Raw genomic sequence first — 24,735 nt, 5'->3', positions numbered from 1 at the left:
CAAAGATACGGTTAGACATCTTGTCCTTAAATTACGAGGAACTGTATCGTTAAATTTTAAAACACCTAAGCAAAAACGACGGATTCTAACCGAAGCAAAACTCGATGATATTGGTGCAGCGTTAGAACGTTCTCCAAACAAACCTCTACGCCGTGTTTCACAAGAGGTGGGCATGTCAAAATCATCGGCACATACAGTCACTAAGCTACTAAAATTAAAACCATACTCCTATAACACAGGTTAGTGCTCGTTTTGCAATATTTATATAAATGTCTGCATATGTCCATAAAAATAAGCGGGCATTTCATGCCGCAAATGTCGGCATCTCCGTCAGTGCCGCCCGCCACGCTTCTCCCGATATCTCGGCTGCAGATCGAAATGGACGCACGGTATTAAATAATACAACCTCAGAAAGTGGAATATATCTGATTTTACTGTTTCACTTATTCTGTCTTTTATGCAACGCGTAGTTACTTTCCTACTTTTTGTTTGGAAGTCGGCTCGGAAATATGGCGGCGCTGCGAGAAACTCGTATATTGTGTTAAATGAATATCATTTTTTATTTGCAAATAATAAGATAAATGGTCTGGATCGCTCTACTAGGAGCTGAAACCTTTTAATAGGTAAGTCAATTCAAATATTTCTTTCCCATGAAAAATAATTTCGGCATAAATAAAAATATGCTGAAATAAGTTCACGAGACACCAAATTCTATTCTCCCCTCCCCGGGGTCAGAAATCTCTGTCAACCAGTGGCGTGACGCAATATCCTAGGAAGGTCTATCTTCCAACAATCACTTCAGAATTCGTCACTTCCCTCCCAGCTTTCTTCACCTGTTCAAAATGTTCGTACGTAAGTCAAGCTCCTATCACGTTTTATTGAACTACAGTTTGTAAGAAAATCAACTAAATGAGAAATCATCTTTTTAAATTTCGATTTCGGCTGAGGAAGCTATGATAGCCCAGAACCTCCCGAAAAAAGTTTCAACTACCCTTGAACCCACCCCAAGAGAAATTACTGGTGACGCCACTGCTTATCTCCAGGGGGCGGTTGTTCCTCCATGTGCTAACCAACCCCCCCCCCCCCATTGAGATAGATAAGCAGTGACGTCACCAGTAAATTTTCTTTAGTTGGGCTCAATGGTGGTTGAAAATTTTCACGCAAATTAGGTGGCATCAGCATGATATAAAAACGCGATTATCAATTTATACACATGTCCCCCTCACACACACACGAACGAACGAACGGAGACTGAGACAGAACGGTAATTCTAAAAATCGAGCAGATGAATTGGTCGTTAAACTACAAGGAAAATGTAACTGAAATGCAGTAATATGAGTAAAACCACAGACTAGATAATTTCTAAATTATCTACTCTGTGGTAAAACTCTTCGATAGCGAAATTTTTCATTTCATGCGCAAAATATTCGACTTTAGCATTTACAGATCTCTCTCTCTGTAGTAAAGTGTGTACCCAGAATTTTCATTTCCTGCAGGGAGAGAATCTCTTGTCAATACTGATTTCTAGAGTGCCCGAAGAAAATAATAATGTACTGTTGTTTTTATTATAAAGGTAAAAAAAAAGGTAAAGTGCTCCCCTGTGCTTAGCACCACACCATGAATGCGTATAGGGGGTGTGGGGGTAACGCCCCACACTTTCTTGATCCGGTCGTGTCTGGGGGTGATGTGATCAGCATCACGCCCCTGACCGCCTTTACCCCCCAGGGTTTCCCCCAGGTACCCAATGTTATTCGATGCTGGGTGAGCGCCGGGGCCGCTTCCAAGTTCCCGGATTTGAACCGGCCGGGGATCGAACCCGGGACCTTCAGCATGGGAGTCAGATGCGTTATCGACTGAGCCACCGCGGCCACTTGTTGTTTTTATTATACACAAGCAAATAGAACACGTTACTTCTAGTTTCTATTGTTACACAGAAACGAAGCATTGATTCATACTACATACACAGAGCAGTAGGAGAATATTGCACAATGCACGGAGGGCTTTACTCAATTTCTTCTTCTTCCTTTTCTCTAATCCCAGTCATTTAAATTTATATTTTTGCATCGCTTCTACTTCACTATCCTTTCCAGTAGTAGTGACGATCTTCCATGTTCCAAATCTCATGTTGTGTCTTCTATGCAGATGATATTTCATGTGTTACGAGTCCAACCGAGGGCCCCGTTACCTCTGGACAACTGGCCCTCCCAATATTTGTATCCCCTTATGAGGAGAATGGTAGCCTGGATATAACCCCTCCCCCTGCACTGGCTGCTTGGTTTGATTTGCTATATTTTACTTCGCTTTTTGTGCCACTTTTGGCAAATTTGCGAAGATGGATATGAGTGATGATGATATGATGAAATTGATGAATAGACACTCACAAATATCCATTCCCAGGCCAGGATTCGAACCCGGGACCCCTGGCATTGTAGCGCGATGTGCTAACTACTCCGCCACAAGGGCCAGCTCCACGGGTTCTTATCCACTATTTGAAGCACCCCTTCTTACATACTAAAGGGAGTTCCTCACCCGGCACTTGAGGGATCATTTGATTTTGTGCATTTTCACCTGATTATGATCTTTCAGGTGCATAGATCGTTTCCGGTTGTTGGCGAATCGTTTGCTTTTACAGTCCTAAGGGGTACAGTGAGGACATGAGGTGAAACTAAAAACATTATATTACGCAAATGGATGCATACTGATCAACACATACATATACAATTAACATACAAGGTAACTCTGGGTAAGATGACATAGTTATGTTTGTTTAAAATGAAATGGGAAATGGGAAAAACATATATATTATCAGTCAATATAGTGCGTGTTTAGTTAACTGTAAACTAGAAAAGTAATAATTAATTCTATTACAATTGTATTCGGCCCAATGTGAAAAGGTTAAGAAATGCAATGAAACTAAATGCGTCAAAACTTACATCTATCTTCAACAAGGGGATAGTGGAACAAGATATGCAATATCACAAAGAGAGAGAAAGGAAATTGAACACTGTATTACAATGTATAAGATTCAGTATACAATGTAAATTAAATATATAGTAATACAAGAAGCATTGAAGTAAAAAATTGCTTTTGTTTAGAATTTTTTACAATATAAATGGTCCTTTCTGCAAATTTCGTGGAGCAATTTCTTACATTTAATTCATTGAATCCAATCACATTTTGGCCCCTTTTTATCGAAATAGAATCATTCGCATCTTCATTCTCATTGTCACCACTACTGATTATGAGATTATATAAAATTTAATTCTGTCGTTCACATAAAAGATGATGATACGTTACATGTTAGTAGAGCTAGGCCAGACTGTCATTTGGGTATAATCGCACCATTAGTCAGCATGGGGGTCCCCAGGATTCTTTCCAGGGAGGGGCAAACAAGGTAATTTTCTTTCCAGGTGGGAACAAGGGAGGCACATTTTTTCCCCATAATAGTGATGACCTCTCGAAAAACAGTATTTCAGTCTGAAATTATTGTTTTTCTTCAACTTATTTATAATAATGAACATGAATTACTGTAACTGAAATGACATTATATGTGAAATATATAAGTTTTAGGTGGACCTTCATTTTCCAGAAGGACGTGCCCCCCCTTGCCCTCCATTGCATACGACCATGATAGTCAGTGTTCCACCTATTAGGACCATAGCATTTTTTTATCCAGTAAAATCCAGTTGATTTGTCCGTGGCCCCCAAAAGTTTTATCAGCAGGTAAACTACTTTCCATTATTTTCACTCAAATATTTTATTTTAAATTTTCATTATTTTTCATTTCTCAAACCCCACATTGAGTAAATCATAATTTACTCGCTATTATTCTTGAGAGGGACCTTACGCAGCCAATAGTTTCATAGAATTTAGTGATAATGCTTTAACAAATATTTCTCAAATATTCAAGGAAACAAGAAAAATAAGCAGATATCCGGATGTAAATAAAATAATGGAAACGTTATTGTTATTTCTATTTCTATTTTGCTTACGTCGCTTTTGTAACTTTTGTGATATTTGCGACGATGATGATGAACGATGAAGCGATGGAACAAATACACATGCATATTTGCTTGGGATTCGAACCTACGACAATTTCTGTCATACCTCCACCATGGAGGTCAATTATTATCATTATTATTTATTATGTCATGTGATCAACCAGCATAAATATGTAACACAAGCTTGGACAAACAAAATAGAAGGGTTCAGTACATTTAAACGTAATATTTCCTTTCCAATGGAAAAGATAGCCCAGCTCCCAACAGATGAAAGTTCCTTCCTGGTCTGGCTCTGGTAATCGACCATTCATTCCAAAGAAGGATTCTGAAATTCGACCTTGACCATTTGGCGGTGACAACACAGCTCTCTGAGAGAGGGTCGAGGAACGGTACAGCCCATTCCCCTCCGGCTATTTTGAGGGTATGGAGAACACAGATTTCGCGGACCTATGAATTTGCGGCCGGAATTGTTGGCATGACAATTATACTTTCTTATATTATCTGCATTAGGAAAGTGATAAAAGACAGTTATACTGCTTTTGTTCTCTCGCTAAATTTTCAAGTTAATTGCTCTCCTCTTTTTTCTTGCTAATAGAAACAATCCTCTCTTCTTTCTTGGTGGTGACGTAATTTCTTATTTTATATTGACAACACAACACTCGCGACTTGCGAGACTCGAAAAACTTTTAGCTAGCAGAAGCTGTCCAACTCGAATATCCCTCCGCCCGCTGGAAGTTCCAGGCGGTGTCGCAGGTGGCAGCACAATTTGCCGTGATAAAATACTGGAATGTTAATATAATTGCAAAATAATATGCAATCTTGCCAGTAACAAAAGTATAGCAATCGCAGCATAAATGTTTCCTCTTGTGATCCACGTAGTCGGTTTTTTAATATTCTTCTTGTGAAATAAGAAAATTAAGTGGAAAGACATGAGAGATGTATTTTGCGATTTATTATTATTATGCGCATAATGTAATTATACAATCTATAATATAGGTACGAGTACACACACGGACGAGTACGAAGAACAATGTCCTGCAAGCAGAATATCGAAATTCCATTTCAGAGCTACACAATCACGGTAGCAATTTACCATGTAAATGAATGGGACGAATTTTCAAGATGGCAGCAGCCGTCATGGCCGTATTTAGAGGGGGGGTTTCTAGGGTTCAAACCCCCCCCGAAACTTCTGACATGTTGCATTAATGGATGTTCAGAAACCAAAATCTGTAACAAATTTTCAATTTTTTTTTCGAAGCATCACAAAAATACAAGGAGACAATGTTGAAACGATCGAGCTACAATTTTCATACATTTGGAATTCTGAAAGTTGAGTGAAACAGGATTTATTCTCGGAATCGCAGCCCACCTGCGACCCCTCCATTTTCACTTCTGCTGTCATCTTTCCAGTGTTGTTCCTGCGTCACAAGGAATATAGACTGAAGATTCCCTTATGATTGTCCCAAAATTCCCTTTCCAGCTTTTAAATTCCCCGTCTGATAAAGTCGAAAATAAATCCCCCTTGATAGGAGTTCAAACCTAGTACCTCCAGATTCGTAGCACATTACGTTCGCGATTGAGGTTACAATCCATGCACCAGGCTAAGCTTTTAAAGAGAATAATTGGTTCCACACTTTTCAAAATTCCAAAAATTTAATTTTAAAGTCAAACAACAAAAACTTTATGACTAAAATTTCCATCCAACTTTTAAAGTTTTTTCTTGAAGGTATCTAAAGTTTAATGACGAAGTAAAATAATTGTGCATTACAGTACACACTGTATGAAACGTAAAAAAAAAAACGAATAGAAACTTGCGCTGGATATTCACTCATCTGCTGGATTGAGTAAGCCCCCTCAAGGATATAACAATAATATTATAATAATAATTATTAGTATTATTATTATGGAATAAAATTGTTTTATTATTATGAAATTTTAATTATTATTGTACAATTATTATTATTATTTATATTATTCAAATTTCTGGCGACGCCCTGGGAATAATTATGAATGAACCCCCCCCGAAAATTTTTCCTGCCTACGGCCATGGCAGCCGTAGTCTATCCCCTTAAGTGCTGAAACGTGAATCTCCTCCTGTTGTCCCTAATGAGATTTATATTCACTGAAAGTGCATTCAGTATAATGTGAAGGAATGGGAGTATATTTAAAATATGCCATGTATTTGACCACGAAAACTTAAACTTGCAGTCTCTTTGTTGATAATAATGTTAGAATAACAGATCCATTGTCTATTATCAATATTTTAAATAAACAGAGAATACAAAATGAACGGAAGACAGATGAACCAAAAACCTTTGGTATTTAATACAAGGAGGGATATCATAGAAATAGCATGAATTTGGCAGATCATCTGAAAATGAAGTGAAAAAGTTGCAAAATGAACAAGTGGTTAATCTCCTTTTCCGGAAATTCCATTTATCTTGTGATGCCACCCAAAAAGATTCAGTTCAGAAACTTTGTTTCTCTCGTTCTTATGTTTCTCGGTTTGGTACAAAATTATAGTTCCTTCGAATTTCAGTTCTACGTAGGCTTGTGGATAATATATTTAATTTTCACTTTTTTATACTATGTTTTAGAAAGAATATCAAAGTAAAAGTTCTAGTCCAGCTATACTGATTGATAACTAAAGTAGGTTGACAATGATCATAATTATCAGAAAGGTTGGTGAAGAAGAGGTTATTGTCTGCTATTTTATACATCTTGTTGCCATTTACATTTTCATATAGCAAGAAAAGAATTATTTGTTAGCAACATTATAACCAGGGCCCAGAAGTTGAGGAAATGTCTTCTTTTCTTTGTGATGTAATAGATGTATCCAAGGAAGGTATTTATCCATTTCACACGAAATGGAGTCAGAATCCGTAACTTTTATTTTGCCTTTTTTGTCCTTTTTCCCAGTTTTTGCCTCTTGTCGTCTTTTTTTTTTTTTTTTTTTTTTTTAATATTTTGCATCCTTTTGGTCCTTTTTAAGCTTTCTTTCAACTTTTTGTAATATTTTCATACAAAATTAACAATTGCTCACGTAGGAGCAGGATTACTGAAACAATAACCAACATCTTTCTGTGGCAACAATTAACTACCACTTGTTGGCAATACTAGGCACGGAGCAGGCAGCGGAGAGTGCCAACTGTAAGAGTTTTATTCCTTGCTCTTTGGCAGCAATGTTAGTGGGAGTCGGTTCTGCGAGGCAGGGGTTTATCCAGGATTTTTATCTTGGGGTGGTGTTGGAAACTTTTGGGGGGTGTAAGTTTGGGGATGTTAAATGAATATTTTGGACCGTTTCTAATTCAATTTGTTCATAGATGTTTGCAGAGATTAACCCCCCCCCCCTTCCCTTTGCGTAACATTTCAGTAGAAAAGATATGTCAATGCAGGAAAAGATGGAAAATAGATTTTTGTGATAATGTTAACATTTTAGTCTAACGTTTGGAGTATTGCTTTCCGATAATGTCCACTGCTTGATTTAATCAATCGTTAGAGAAAAGACAAGAGATGACATTGAAAAACACAAAATTTAAACATATTATTACCAGAAATCATTTCATGCAATTCTTAAGCTAGTTATAAAGAAAATAGGAACACTTGTGCAATATTCTCTAACTGTATTTGTATGGTTCTTGTCGTAGGTGTAAGTCAGAGTTCATCTTTAGGGGGTGCCCAATTCATTGATGAAATATCAGTGAGAATGCATTGCATGGGTGTGCGCGTGCTTGCATGTCTGAATACAGATATAATATGACTCGTAATAAATGAATACACTGCGAGCGAAGCGAGCAAGAAAGTTTTTAGAACTATTTCTTTGCAAACTGATAATGCATATTATTAATTAAACATAGCGACAATACTTTTATTTCACAGTATCCCACGATGTTTACTCTTTACAATCTTGCTTTGCTCGTTCGGTGTCCTCTTTACCTCAGCACATGCCCCCTGCCCCCTCCTGTTCTAGCTTCAGTTAGAAAATATGCATATATATATAATTTTTAATAGTTCTATGTTGCGAGTGAGTTGCAAATTCTGCTGTTGTTTTCAAATCTCTATTTAAACAATGATTCACAAACTGAAATAAAGTAATGAAACTATATATTTAGAGCATGATTATGAAGACTTTAAAATATAGTGAGAAGTTGGGATGGAAGTTGATAGATGCCTGGTATTGCTTTTGAACGAAATCGATCAAGGAATTTCATATTGAAGTCCTATACCCTTACAAAACTTTGGAAAATACTCTTGACGCTGTTCAGAGTTTATCTTTCAAATACTGGACGAGAGAGACTAGGGAATTAGGAGTCATGTGAATCTTTGCCTTAAAAAAACCGAAAAAACATGTGCAAATAAATGTATGCAGGGTGGCTACTCACCGGGAATTCCTTGAATTCTGGGAATTATGCGAGAATTAATGGCTCCGGGAATTATTCGTGAATTCTACTTCAATTTTTCTCCGTAGACGTGAAAAATTACAACTTTTTAAATACAAATCCTATTCACATTTTATGCAATTAAAAATTATTTTCGTAAAATTTTCTTGCTCGCTTGGCTCGCAATTCCTCCTTTTCTTAGTCTTATCAAGTTTATAACCATAGCCAGGGGCTGGCGGGAGTCGGCCCTGGGTGCCGAACTATCTAAATGAAAAAATGTTGTAAAATTGATTGATTGATTTGTGGTTTTAAGTCCACTTTGTGCATAGAAAGGATAATCGGGACTGGACCTACAGTTTAAAGTGGGATCCGAACTACTGTACCATGTGTTGAAAAAATAATTGAAATCATCTGTTCGAACACAAATGCTTTAGCACCAACTTCTACCCCCCTTTTTGCATAATTTACGAGAATAATAACGTCTTTGATACTACTACTACTACTACTACTACTACTACTACTACTACTAATAATAATAATAACAACAACAACAACAATGTTGGTCCCGGCAGGTTCGAATCCCGGCTTGTACATGGATGTTTGTGACTGTCCATTCATCAATTTCATCATATCACTCATCCCCATTTTCGCAAATTAGCCAAACGTGGCACAAGAAGCGAAGTAAAATAAAACAAATCAATAAATAATAATAATAATAATGTTATAATAATAACATTATTATTAACACTATTATTATTAGTAGTAGTATTAGTACGTTTATCCTGACATTTTCTCCCTGCCCGCTCAGACAAAAATTTGTGGTTGCGTCTCTGATTGTAAATAGAAACTCAGCACCTTAAAATAAATATTTTAATTGAATTATAATTTTTGGATGATGGAATCACATAGACCCTTTCTATTATTAAGATATTTGTGTGTGGATGTTGAGAGGCGGTAATGCATAAGGTTAAAATAGAGAAAACATCTGCTTGAATTTTTGGAAAGTTCACCTTGAAAACCGGGAATTATACTTGAATTTTATCATGGTTCTAGAGTAGCCACCCTGGTAATGCATGTTAGCTGCAAAGGGAAGGCAAGGAATTTTCACTTCTAAATTGAGGTAATGTTTTTTTTTTTTCAATTTTTTAAAAATTGAAAGCATTTATTTCACTTTCCAGCACAAAGAGCACAATGAACCAAACAAAATTTTTATCTCCACATTTTCCAGCAGGCAGTGAGTGGCAAGCGCCGTCGTGTCCCCACTGGTGCGCCTATGGTCAGATATAAATTTGGGACTTAATGTAAATTAAATTTATTTTTATGTTTAATTCCTTATACTTCCTTTCCTTCCTCTTTAAAGTTGGAAAAAATTAAATATGTCATTATCTCAGGGAACCGACTACATAAAAAGAGGAAGACAATATTTACTAAATCTATATCTTTGCAAACTGAGAATAACTTTAATTTAATAGGATGCCGGTAATTTCACAGGACACCACGACGTTAATGTTTTTCTATTTTTATCTGTCTTGCTTGTTCGACACCCCATTTGTCCTTAGCTCCCAAGCAACCACCTCGTGTGAACCCCCCTTTTTTTACAACTCTCTTTCTAATATATAATTTATTTTACAAAAGTAAGAACTCTTATAGCCACAAAAATGGTCACTTACATCAACTATAGACGTGAATGAATCACTTCGCTTCTTCATGAAATACTTGCCGTTTTATATCGAATACTCTGTCAGTAATTTTTTTTATATTGGTACTTTATGAATATCCGTTGGCAGAAATTATACCTACATATAGTGTCACTGCTTCTCTACTTAACCGTTTTGGTTTCTTTCTGTCTGATTTCATTCCCTTTTTCAAAATCCCGTATCTTCTTCAACCACTTTTGCAGTAAAGTTTCAGACATTGTTACACTAAGCAGAACGACAACAACACGAACTGATATGGATACTACACTGAGATTCTGACCTAAGGCCTAAGGCATTTGACCGTTCTCTTCTCTACCACTCCAAAATCATCCATCTCGCCCAAGTTACAGAAAATAGTGTTGCTAACCATAGTAACACAATTCTCTACAAGAAGTCAAACCTGTATCTTTGAATATCTTCCCTTACTTTTATCGTATATTTTTCACATGAAAGAATCGAAAGGAAAATGCAACAAAATGTAAATTTAATTGACTCAGGAGTTCAATTTACAAATCTGTAACGTAAGAAATATTTAATTAGGTATTCAAACGCTGAACTGTCAACACTGTGTGCGGTATGTGCTCCCTAAAAGGAGGGCGAGAGGTCAGTTTGACATTTTCCAGATGGCAGTGTCCCTTCCAAAGCCTTGTCAAAGAAGCTGGTGTTTCCAGGAAATGTCCATGCTGAACATTCCACCCTCCTTTGACACTTTGGTTGTAGTTGATCGAAAGGTCCATTGGACTACGCTTCTTGTAGAGCTACAAATGGTTCCTTTATGTTGAAGTATTGTTATTCTATTGTTGATATAAAAATCCATTCCACTTTCTGCTTGGGGGGGGGGGTTCGTCAAAATTTGGGAGGGTGTTGGTGGGGGGGTGTTAGGGGTGTGTGGATAAATCACTGCTGTGAGGCCACTTGTTTCAGTACTCTTCAAGATGCCTAAGGTTAAACCATCAAAATCATGTTTCTTACGACAACTTGTACCGATTTCGGAGACTATGTGTTTTCAACTGATGGAACAATTCTGTTCTGTAAACTGTGTGAAACAAAAGTTTCTGCGGAAAAACGATTCCATGTGCAGCAGCACATAGGGTGTGAGAAACATTTGAGAGCCATTAATTTTTTATTAATGTTGGTCAATGTATGTGTTTTGGAAGCATGTGATGCCTGAGAACAGACCGGAACATGTGAAAAGATATTGTAAATTGTATTAATACATGATCAGAGAAACAACATATTTTTTAGGTCTTTTTTCTTCTTTTTTCAGTCCTTATCTCTAATTTCAATGGTATTTTCAAGGGTCTTTTTGTCATATTTTTTCGGTCCTCAACTTCCGGGTCCTGGTTATAACACTAGTAGAATGTTCCATAATGAACGTTAGCCTGACTGCTATCTGTTGATTCTGCACAGTAGTAGTAAGAATATGAATTGAGCAGAAAGTAAATATCAGATGAATGAAGATTATGATTACGGTTGTCGTAGAAATTGCTGCTTTTTGTTCATGTCTATAGGCATACAGCATGTGGAGAAATGTTTGTTGCATATAGGAATTTTATAGTAAAACCACTAGAAAGTTAAAAAAAATGTGTGGTTAATGAAGATTATGTTGTTTATGATTTTTTTCTGTTGTTTTTAGATCGTAGAGATGTGTTATGGTGAAATAATGCACCACTGTTGCCTTAGCCTGAAGGCTAGATACAAGTGATTATAGCAGCCAACATATTTGAGGCTGATTGTAATTTCATGTTATTCTTTGAATTCTCATGTGTTTTTGTGTGTACAATGAAATTTGCTTTAAAAAATTGTGAAAGTGAATGTTCATAATAATTAATGGACCTATGTATTTGATTGAAAGACACAAGGTTCAAAATAAAAAAAATCATTATGATAAAAATGTCTGGAAAATTTTCATTTTTGGACTGGAAAACCTGGAAATGTCAGGGAATTTCTAAAAAAAATCGTAGCAACCCTGTTTTGTATAAAATTGCCAATATTTTAACCCTTAGATGCTGGCCGTGCAACCCATGTCACACATAGGTATTGTCGCTAACGCCGGCTGTGGCACCCATGTCACAAGGAATGTTGTGTGACTTTGGGAAGAACCTGTTTTTCAAATATTGTTCTGATTGATTGATTTGCTGTTTTAAGTCCACTTTATGCACAGTAAGGCTAATCGGGACTGGACCTACAGTTTAAAGTGGAATCTGAACCACTATGTGCCTCCACCAGGTATTGAACCCGGGACCCTTGGTTACAAGGCGACAACGCTACCACTGCGCCATCGGGGAAACATCAAATAATGTTCTGAGATACATATTTTGAGTGTCATATGAGTATGACATATGCTACTGACATTAATGTATATCAGTAGCAATTTTGTAAAGTTTAATTTTATTCTCACTATATTTAGAGGGAGGGGGTGGGCAATTTCCTGTCTGAAAGAAAATAACGATCATTACATTAGAAATTATTATTTTTTCTTCGAAAGTTTAGGAAGCAAGTGTGCAATTCTTACCTCAAGAATGGAACACATATCAGGCAATATGCAAGTTCCACTTGGAACAATCACGTCCCGGCGTTGCCTACATGGGGTTCAACATCGTTCAAATTTTGTAAAAAAAAAAAAAAAAAAATAAATTGAAAAGGGACTTTCGTCTTCTTCCTCTACTTGTTAAATGAAAATAAGGTTTCTTCGACCAAAGGTTTATAGCCTAGTTCATACTGAAGAAAACGAGATATAAATTTTAACTGTAGTATTCATAGTATGAGAAATATATATATATATATATTTTTTTCTGTAGTTTACGGTTATTACAAGCATAAGAAAACAGTTTTTTCTTTGTGACATTTCAGGAGAACACACGCTCCTTTCATCAGACATTTATTTTCATTTTGACTAAAGATACAGTTATAACAATGGTTAGTAATTTTTAAACAAAGAGAATCTGTTATATAATGGATGTTGTCAATGTTACATTGTTGTAATATAGCAACTTAACTGTGAAAAAAGCAGTCTATTTTATTTTTATTTTAGATTTTTTTTTTTTTTTTAAATTATGAATCCCAAATATCATCAGGTAATTCAAATTCATCATTGTTTTCACAAAGTCTCTTGATGTTTTCTGTTACATTAAATTTTAAAGATGGTGGCTTACTCCATTTGTGAAAAAGAAAACTCCACACTGGATCTATGTTACCATTTTCATTATTTAATTTATTCCAGTGTTCTTCTGCAATGAACGAGGCTTCCCAGACATTCAACTCTGTGTTTCCCGTTAATCTTTTTAAAACCCTTCTCTTTTTAATCAAATGCTTCTCTTCGATGATATGAGTTGACAAACCTGTTCTTGGGTTTAGATTTATAATGTCCAAATCATGTTCGTGCCATCTTATTGCCATTTTCCTTGCTGTTTGTCCCACATAATCTTTTGAACATGAACAACTTATATTATATATTCCTGTGGTTTCCACATCTGGTAGCGAGTTTCTCATTTTGAATTCATTAAATGTACATTCCAAACTTCTTGGTGATTTAAAAACAATTTTGAAATTAAAACTTCTAAAAATTTTTGCAATTTTATGTGAGAATCCCTTGTGGAATGGAATGCACACAAATTTCTTTTCAACAGATTTTTCATCTTTGTCTGTATTTCTCTTTTCCTTTAGTTTTCTTGCAACTTGTTTTTTGATTTGCAACTGTTTTCTTATGCTTGTAATAACCGTAAACTACAGGAAAATAATTCTATCATGCAAGCAATGCGTACATACAAGAAAAGCTAGTATGAGAAATATTTTTTAAAATAAGAATTTTGAATTTGCTGCTAAACAAGAGCCACATGGCTTTTTACAATGGAATATTTTTTTTATCCCAAACTATCAGCAGTAAATGAGCAATTTTTGCCAAGAGAATGGTACACATATCAGGTAATATGGAGATGTCTTGAACCCTCACGTCCTAGCAAATTTCGTAAATAAAAATAGATATTTTATTTTCTTCTTCTTTTATTTGGTTAAGGGTTTTTGGACTTAAGGTTATAGCCTAATCCTTCCTGAACAAAACGAGATATCATTTGTCATTCTAGCATTCGTAGTTTCCAAGATTAAAAAAAACAACATATTATTCAAATCTTGGTGAATTTTAAATTTCCTGCTTCAAAATGCTCCCTGCATTTAGGCAAAACCGGGGAAATGGGCTCCAGCATCTAAGGGTTAACCATATCGTAACTTTATATTTGCATTGTAATTAATTCATTATTTTTATTTTTCAGTGCAACAGAATCCAGTATAATTTTAGCTGGATGTAGAGGGCTTCAGTTGCTTACTCACTTAATGTGTTCTGGTATGAAGAGTGAAGATACATCATTAATACTACTTTCTCTGTTACATAAAGATCCAAGTTTAATATTTGAAGCTCTAGATTTCATGTGGGTGCATATGGATCATTATATGGACAGTGTCAGGCACTCTGCTAACAACATTATGCAAAATATCATACAATTAGGATTGGCTGTGGAGCAGAAAGGCTAGTATTAACCTAAAATTTTGATAAAAACTTTACTTGTGAACAAAGCTATTACACAGATTTGAGTACAAAATAATCATTGCCTTTTTTTAAAAATTAAATGTAGGATATCCGGGCTAGGTATACAAAAATACACGCAATTGCAATTGTAAAGTGTATTAAGTTCATTCAGTGGCGTATGCAAGGGGGGGTTACGGGGTTTAAACCCCCCCCTTGAGCTTGTGAAATATTATGAAAAATGCTGTGGGGAAAAAAATTAAATGGCCAATTTATCACAGAAAAAGATCTGGGACAATACTATTACTATTATTATTACTACTACTACTACTACTACTACTAATAATAATAATAATAATAATAATAATAATAATAATTTGAATTATTATTTCCATGCAGCACGGAGAAAAGCACAGCATTCCAAACACACTCGTCTTTCAGAGTGAATGGCTTGAAAATTAACACGAATTCTTGAAAGTGAAATATGAAGGCAACTATGATTTAAAAGAGAGAAAAGTTGTTTTGTATCTCAGTTGCAACAATCTTCAATACACTGGTGTACACAGGATTTTATTTTTCGGGCTGGAATAGTAAATATGGAAAGCACATGGTTTCATTTTGGAGGGCAGGATGCATAATAAAATATTTCGTATTTTTTGAGCTTTTCAATCTATTAAAATTGTATTCAAAGATAAAAATTAGTAATCGGGACTCACTTTAAATTAGGTTTCGCATTTACACATTTTGATTTTTTAAAGTTCTTAACGGATTTTTATTTGAAAATTTTGATTTTCTCAAAATTTCGGTACCGGTTGTAACCCCATCAGCCATCCCTGTACGTACGCCAGTGTTCAATGAACATGTATTTTTTTTGTGTGAACAGTGAGAATTAACTAAAGAAAGTTCTTGGTTCGTTGTAGGCGGCTAATGTATAGACAATTCCTAGGCGGAGAAGAATAAAGTCACCAGTCCGCCTTCCCATTGTTTACCGCAGCACGTTTCAATGTCTCTCTTTAAAATGTCTCACCTTGTTGACTAGACAATTATTCAAACGACAATATGCTTAATATTGCAAAATGTTTTGTTGGTAAGAACAGCGAGACAATCCAGATGTGAATGATCGGGAACATTTATGCGGGGAAGAAGTGGGAAAATTCCAACGTATTCTAGGAATCGAACCCGGATCTCCCGCGTGGTTGTCAGATGCTCTACCGACCAGACCATCGCAGCTCCTTGGATGAGTTCCATACCTTGATTATTTCAATTTATTTTAATATATTTTCTTGTTTTTATGGATTTTCTTCACACTTAAAATGTCTCACCTCGTTGACCACACAATTATTTCGTAACAAAGATACAAAGAAATGCTCCCAGAATTTCATAAATATCGAATGACTAGAAAGTAATTTCATCCTATTGCTTTCATAAATACTATATTTATGTAGATCTCTACTACTTAATAGTAGTAGTGGTATTAGTAGGATTATTATTAGTAATTTAGCCAATTAATTAATTATAAGTATTATTAATTAATTACGAGTATTATTATTTAATTAAAGTATAAAGAACAATGGTAATGTAAATTTGGAGAAAGCTTTAGAAATACCCCCCCCCCCTTGATAAAATCCTGCGTACGCTACTGACTTCATTGTCCTGGTTTTGTACAAAGTAACTCAAAGTTTTTATGTTCGCTGGTACACCTCAATGTGGACATCGTTTGTAGCTTGACAGATATCCAAAGGATACTGAAGTTCGTGCAAAGTGTTGACCACCATTAGTGCAAGGATATGCTGTCTCGTATCGCCCAAATTGTGAACTTTCCTCTTGTACAAAACATTTTTAATGAAGCCCCATGCAAAAAGTCTATTAGTGTTAAATCTGGGGATCTCGGTGGCCAGGCAGTTTCTGTGCAATATCGCAATTGTTCATATAAGTGGACTACTGAAATCTGGGCTGGATGGTCTATCGGCTGAGTTTCATTATAAGGAGTAATTTTCGCATTTTTGTTTACCTCTAGCCTGGACACCCTGTATATGCCCAACCCTAGTTTTCACAAGTAACAGTGACAAGACACCTACGAATGGATGTTCTGCCTCAGTTGATGAATGAATTGAGTGATTGTTGACTCATGATTGATGTGTGGTTTCATGTTCTGGCAAATACATGGGTATTGTTAGAGGCACATATTTTTGGTAAATAAAAATGCAAAATTTCGGTACAAGAACTGAGTCAATTTCGGGTTCAAAAGCGATAAATAAAATAAAATATCGGTGTTATAGCGGTGAAAAATTGGATGAAAAGTGGTATACAAAAAGACATTTTGATTTTAAAATTGTGAATATAATCCTAAATTTGATTTAAAAACTACACTTATTCCACAGAATTAACATTTCTCTTCTAATAGCACATTTATGTAGTTATCAGAGTATTAAGTTTATTTCTGTGTAAAGGAGTCCATTTTTGCTTCTTCAATATTAACAGCAGAATTAATCAATTTTCCGGGAATTGCATAACTCTTAGGATAATTCAGACCTCAGAAGGTGTCGCGTCGGTGAATAAATCCTAAATTTCGTGTTTGTTAATTTCGCATTTTGCAGTTCATTTCGCATTATTTCGTGACAAAACATGGCCACAAAATGCATCTCACACCTTTCAAAAACATGAAAAATTAACACTACAATGTGTTTTTTCAAATTTATTTTTTTCGTCAAAAACGAAATATGCATGCCCCTAGGTATTGTCTATGTTTGTTCTTTCATAATATTTAATGTTGCATAATCAGATACAAACAAATGAACAAGTAGTTTCCTGATTCATTTATTTCCTTTGATCATGATATGATCGTTGGGTACCAATGGGGGAGAGTAACCCTGTAGGGAGGGGGCTGAAGGCAGCCAGATCATGTGAAGCTCTTCCTCCACACGTCCCAGCACCATGGTAGAGTGAAATGTGCAGGGGATATATTTACCCAGTGTGGTATTTGACAAATTTCCATCAAAAAAATTTCAAGCATTGGGATATTATATACATTGTAGATATAGTTCTTCCTTTCCAGTACCAAAAATTAATAATGGGGTGCGGGGGGGGGGGGGGGTGTGAAAGGGGTTTGAAACCATTATACCTCCTCAAATTCTACTCTGTACATATAATATATGAGGTGTTGGGATATTAGGCACAAACTCAACAAACTTAGATTTTTCTTTCATTGTTGGATCATATACATTGAAGACTAGGAACTAACACAATGTCTGACAGGAGTCTGCCTAGTCTCTAATACTCTAAACTTTGCTTTAGAATAGGGCAGTGCACAAGCTCTAGAATAGGACAGACATTTGGAAAACTGCAGACTGTATTTTGTGAGTTTGCCCTTAATATCCGCAACACCTTATGTTATTTGTTTAGTATTTATCAGAATTGTTGAAAATATTGATGTTTTTAATGTAGGAGTATTTCTTTTCATCCATTCATTTTCAATCTTCAAACTAGTTTCATGTAATTTTACAGGGAATAGCAGCATAAACTTCCTGAAGACAATAATGGAGACTGCTCAACATATGTCACCCCATAGAAGATCAAAATATGCTGTATTTTCAAGTCTTGGGATTCAGATTGGAGCAGAAAGGATCTTAAACTTAATCCCCAACCTACCAGTTTCATTACTGCAAGCTGTTGAAAATTCTGCTGTGGGAACTCATGTAAGTTAATTATTGGCATTATTGCCTTAAGCTATACTTAACACTAATGTAAAGTTTGTTCTTTTCAACTTCTGATAACCTTAGTTTTGCTCATTCAATACATGTATCAGCTTACCATCCAGAAAGCCTCAGGTCAGATTGAAGTAGTATACAGGCCTTAAAATACGACAAAAATAAACCATAATAATTAGGCTGAGCTGATACTTCTGTGAACCAATATTCATATCAATATGCTTACCGATATCGATGCTTGAAAATTGTAACAATTAAAAGCTGTTCAAAATATTAATTAATATTATTGCGTGAGTATTCCACTCCAATCCCAAACATCAATTTACCAGACTTAAGCTCTAAAATATTAAAAAATTATGCCAGAATATAAAAATACTTATTTTCCTGTAGTTTACGGTTATTACAAGCATAAGAAAACAGTTTTTTCTTTGTGACGTTTCAGGAGAACACACGCTCCTTTCATCAGACATTTATTTTCATTTTGACTAAAGATACAGTTATAACAATGGTTAGTAATTTTTAAACAAAAAGAATCTGTTATATAATGGATGTTGTCAATGTTACATTGTTGTAATATAGCAACTTAACTGTGAAAAAAGCAGTCTATTTTATTTTTATTTTAGAATTTTTTAAATTATGAATCCCAAATATCATCAGGTAATTCAAATTCATCATTGTTTTCACAAAGTCTCTTGATGTTTTCTGTTACATTAAATTTTAAAGATGGTGGCTTACTCCATTTGTGAAAAAGAAAATTCCACACTGGATCTATGTTACCATTTTCATTATTTAATTTATTCCAGTGTTCTTCTGCAATGAACGAGGCTTCCCAGACATTCAACTCTGTGTTTCCCGTTAATCTTTTTAAAACCCTTCTCTTTTTAATCAAATGCTTCTCTTCGATGATATGAGTTGACAAACCTGTTCTTGGGTTTAGATTTATAATATCCAAATCATGTTCGTGCCATCTTATTGCCATTTTCCTTGCTGTTTGTCCTACATAATCTTTTGAACATGAACAACTTATATTATATATTCCTGTGGTTTCCACATCTGGTAGCGAGTTTCTCATTTTGAATTCATTAAATGTACATTCCAAACTTGTTGGTGCTTTAAAAACAATTTTGAAATTAAAACTTTTAAAAATTTTTGCAATTTTATGTGAGAATCCCTTGTGGAATGGAATGCACACAAATTTCTTTTCAACAGATTTTTCATCTTTGTCTGTATTTCTCTTTTCCTTTAGTTTTCTTGCAACTTGTTTTTTGATTTGGTTTATTCTGTTAGTGTGAAAGCCATTTTCTTTTGCTATATTAAAGAGCCTTTCTTCTTCATTTTTGATATCCTCATTATTAGAACATAGTCTTTGTGCTCTCAGGAAAAAATTTAAAAATATGTTATCCATTGTTATACGCGAATGTTCTGATTTGGCATGGATGTATTTTTCCCCCGCTAATTTTTTTCTATGGACTGATGTTTGAATTGTTGAGTCAGCTGTCTTAATTTGCAGATCAAGGAAAGAAATTACATTGTTATTCATGGGTTCGCAAGTGAATTTTATGCGACGATGTGATTCATTTAACGATTTAAATACTTCCATGATGGTGTTCTCATTTTTAGCAATAATTAGCACATCATCTACATATCTGATGTAGAGTTTGATATCCGCACCTATCGCATTAACAATTGGAGATTCTATGTAATGAAGGAAAATGCTGGAGATGATTCCGGATACTGGGTTTCCCATTGATAGACCATTATTTTGCTGATAGATTTTGCCATCAAATATAAAGTAATTGTAATTTGCACATACAGTAAACCATCGAACCATTTCCCATGATTCTACTGGGTTAACCTTCATCTCAATAAGCCATCTGTGTAATGCATCTGTTGCACCTTCTATTGGGACACTAGGATATAAATTTTCAACATCAAAACTTGCAATACGATACTCACTATTCCAAACAATATTTTTTAGTTTCTGCTTGACTTCATATGCATTTTTAACACTGAATGGTGTTTGTTGTTTAATTATAGCAAGTCTTTCAACTAAATATTTGGATAGTTTGTATGCAGGATGTGTGAAAGTTGCAATGATGGGTCGTATTGGAGTTCCCGGTTTGTGAGTTTTTGGTAGTCCAAAGGCAATCGGCAGGGTTGAATTTTTGACAATGAGTTTTTTCTTCATTTCTCTTGGTATCGTGATACTGCTTTCAATTACTTTCTTTACCTCATTTATTATTTTAGTTATAGGGTTTCGAGAGGTTTCTGTGAAATTGTTTAATTTGAAACATTCTTCCATTTTTTCTTTATAGTCCTTAATTCGGATAAGGACAGGTTTATTTTCCTTGTCCGATTTTATTAAGAAAATGTCGTTTTCTTTCAACCAGATCTTGAAACCATGAACTTTTTTTTCCCAACCTTATATGCTCTTTCTCCCGTTCTGTGTATTTTGGACCTCTGTTAGTTCTTCTGTTGTATTCAAAACTTAAACGTTCATCAAGAGCATCATGTGTGAGACTTCGTAATTTTCTTTTTTCCTCCTCATCATCTAAGAAATTCAGTGCTTTCTCTATTGAAATCACGAAATCTTCCTTGTGTATATAAGCACTACCAACTGAAAATTTCATTCCGAATTGAAAAATTTCTATATACTCATCAGGTACCTCAATATCCGTAAGATTTATAAATAATCTGTTGTCAATGTTCTTAGTTTCTATTTTACCAGTGACATTAACTGCTTCCCTTCTTTCATTGTTGTTGTATATAACTTGTTCTTCTTGAATTAGCTGGTAGAATTTCCTATCAAGTCTCCTTTCTGACTTGTTTTTGTTTAAAAATTACTAACCATTGTTATAACTGTATCTTTAGTCAAAATGAAAATAAATGTCTGATGAAAGGAGCGTGTGTTCTCCTGAAACGTCACAAAGAAAAAACTGTTTTCTTATGCTTGTAATAACCGTAAACTACAGGAAAATAATTCTATCATGCAAGCAATGCGTACATACAAGAAAAACTATAAAAATACTTGTTATGTAATCACAACATACATTTTTCACATAATATACGAGGGGATATCAAAAAGTAATTGAGTAATTTTTTTACAGCCAAACTGAAATGTAGTCACTACATTGTTACCGATGACGAATCATGGGTTTTTCATTACACCCCTGAACGAAAGCGACAGAGTATGGTATGGAAACAAACAAACTTGCCCCCATCCAAAAAATTCAGGACAAACCCGTCTGCAGGAAAGGTTTTGCTTACTGTTTTCTGTTACAGCCAGGGTGTCATTCGTGCTGATTTTGGGGATAAAAGGAGCAACTGTAAATGCTGCTGCATATTGTGCCACACTGGATCGTCTACGAGCTGCTCTGCACTGTAAACGTTCAACAAAATCTCTGGAGGAGGTCATCATGCTCCATGACAATGCCCGTCCCCATGTGGCTGCATCAGTGACACAAAAAGTAAATTCCTGGCATTGGGAAATTCTCAAGCATCCAGCATACAGTCCAGACCTGGCCCCATCACACTTTCACCTGAAGTAACACCTTGCCGGCAAACACTTCAGCTGTGACACTGAAGTTGTGACAGCCGTGCATCATTGGCTACGCATCCAGCCGAACGATTTCTACCGCATGGGCATCGAAAAACTGGTGTCATGGTGGGACAAATGAATAAATGTGATGGATGTTATGCGAATAGTAGAGTAATGTTCAACCTTGAAAATGTATATTTCAGTTTTTTGAATACATTTCCGTTTGGCTGTAAAAAATTTACTCAATTACTTTTTGATATCACCTCGTACATACAAAATCAATGGAAACTTTATATTTTGCACAACTTTCAAGATAATTAGACTCCATGAATGTGTCATGTGACATTTTTGTGGACCTCGCAAATGATATAAATTCCAGAGAAGTATTGGTTAGTATTGGCAAATAAATTTCAGCAGATACTTTACCAATAACACTGGTATTGGCTGATGCCAATACATCGGCATTGGTATCGGCTCAGCACTAATAATAATATAATATAATAAAATATAGAAGATAATTGTTAGAGGCATGCATATTTTGTTTTTGATGAAAACACAAAATGTGAAAAGCACATGATAATGTTAATTTTTCATGTTTCTGAAATGTGTGAGGTACATTTTCCCTACCCTGTTTTGTCAAATGATGCGAAAGAAACTCTTAAAGATGAAATTTAGAGTTTTTTTTACTGACACAACACTTTCTGAAGTTATCAAATATCCTGTGAGTTATGCAATTCACGGAAAATTGATTAATTCTGCTGTAAATATTTGAGAAGCAAAACTGGAACCCTTTATACAAGAATAAACTTAATACTCTGGTAACTACACAAATGGGCTGTTGGAAGAGATATATTTATTTTTGTAATAATTTCAGGTTTTATATCAAATGTAGGATTACACCTTCATTCACAATTTTAAAACCAAAATGTAATTTTATATACCGCTTTTGATACGATTTTTCTCCACTATAAAATCAAAATTTTATTTTATTTATGCTTTTGAACCTAAAATTGACTGTTTTTGTACTGAAATTTTGCTTTTTTATTTGCCAAAAATATGTGCCTGTAATAATTGTAAAGAAAACTTTTTTCTTTTCAAATCTACACTTTTTCATTGTTTATGTGTAGCCAGTATTTTTATGTCTGAGGCAAACTTCTCTTTGGACATATCACCATGCCTTAATTGTAGTTAAACATTACGAAGATTTATTTTTCTCATTAGTGATTGCTCTGTTAGATTTAACTCGAACTTGATGCACATTGTTAATTATTATTTAATATTATTATTGCATTAAGAAATGCTGCAGTCACAGAATGGAGTTTATGTACTTACTCTTTAATTTTTCTAGTCAGCAGATGCTTTTCTTTCACTAATGCTGAGGCATCTGCAAGAAGTGGACAGGAAAATATGGGCAACAGTTTGGATAGATCCCCTTCTGGCGGCCTTTCCACAAACTTCATCAAGTATGCTTTTGGAAAACATATTGACAAAGGCAGTGAAACAACATCCAGAAATATGTGACTATATTTCAGCATCTACGCAGAAAACACCAACAGAAGATCAACTTAAGATTTTATTTGTGTGCTGGAGAACTAGAAGAAAATATGGAAATGACATTGAGGAAGTGACGAATGCAGAATTCTGTGGCAAAAATATGTGGAAAGGTATTGTCAAGCATGGTTTGATGATGGAAGCTTTGTTTCATAAAAGTGATGAGGTAAGTTGTAGTATTTACACCTGGAAAAAATTGTTACTTCTGCATTGCCATTTCAATTTTTAAAAAAAATATATTTTCAGTCTTCAGCTTATTGTTGTTATTATTTTTGTTTCATCAACCTTTTTTTTTAATCACTACCATCACAGTGTGGTATATAAAGTTTGGAAATATCTTTAATCCCAAATTCATAATCCTTCATAGCATTTAAATTTTCACATTCATTTTGAGACTACTTTCAGAAGAAAATTTTATTTCAAAATAGTATTACATGAGCCAACCATGAAATATTCACAGAATCTGGTGCTACAGATCTATGTTCCACATTGATACATAATAACTTTTTGTGTTTCTCATTTCTTGTGTGGGGAGAGTAATAGTTACAGCATTTAAGTGAAGGGAAAACAAAAACTAAAGCTTGTGGTACAAGTAACCCATTGAGGCACAAGAGGTGACCCCCTCCGAAGTCACCCTGAAGCAGCACCGTTCAAACACTTGGCGTAGCTTTCCCAAATCCAGGAGTGTGTTGATCCCATGTTGGGGGAAAGAATGAAATCTCGCACACTTTCCTTTACAAAACTGTATTATAATGATGGATATTACACAAAAAAACACAACAATTTGTACGGCGATGAAGTACCACCACTTTTAGCCTGCTCTCACACACACGAAGACACCGAGTTCAGTCCTATTACATCATGCATACGATGCGTACTTCATGAGGCAGGACCTCACTGCCATCTAGCGAGCAACTCTAATCACATTACAAAACTGTACACACCCAAAAGTCAACCTCCCTTTCACATAGTACATCCGGGACTGCATTTTTCAGACTAGTGAGGCTCTGGCATCTGGACTCACATAATATATACAAGGTGCATTCAATAAGTAACCGGAATTGTAGTATAAAGAAATCTAAAATACGACCGTGATTGTTATATGTTTGTTATTTTGTGAAGGCATGTATAAACTATTCATAGCTGGGGCTGGCACGCCTGCCTCGCACAGGGGATGCTGGGAAACAGTTACACAAGATGGCGGTACTTTACAGAAGTGCTCACAAGATGGCGGTACTTTACAGAAGTGCTCCAAGCTGGAGCAGCGAAGTGTCGTGAAACTTTGTTGAGTGAAGGCGTTAAACCGATAGAAATTCATCGCCGCATGACAGTTCAGTATGGTG

General features: G+C 35.2%; 1 protein-coding gene across 2 annotated transcripts in view; it reads left to right on the top strand.

Annotated features, from left to right (window-relative positions):
• THADA (Thyroid adenoma-associated protein homolog) overlaps nt 1–24,735 on the top strand; it is a 212,528-nt gene that overhangs the window by 117,868 nt on the left and 69,925 nt on the right. For both annotated transcript variants that reach the window (XM_083111408.1, XM_083111407.1), the window contains exons 7-9: nt 14,346–14,599; nt 18,101–18,291; nt 23,190–23,558. In XM_083111408.1, coding sequence (XP_082967534.1) covers nt 14,346–14,599; nt 18,101–18,291; nt 23,190–23,558 — 814 coding nt within the window. The remainder of the gene's footprint in view (nt 1–14,345; nt 14,600–18,100; nt 18,292–23,189; nt 23,559–24,735) is intronic.

The sequence above is a fragment of the Lepisma saccharinum genome, chromosome 25 (genome assembly GCF_977018435.1).
Source record: "Lepisma saccharinum chromosome 25, izLepSacc3.1, whole genome shotgun sequence".
In the NCBI taxonomy this organism is placed as follows: domain Eukaryota; kingdom Metazoa; phylum Arthropoda; class Insecta; order Zygentoma; family Lepismatidae; genus Lepisma; species Lepisma saccharinum.
The sequence above is the reverse complement of the archived record's forward strand: the minus strand, read 5'-3'. Positions and strand labels throughout refer to the sequence as shown.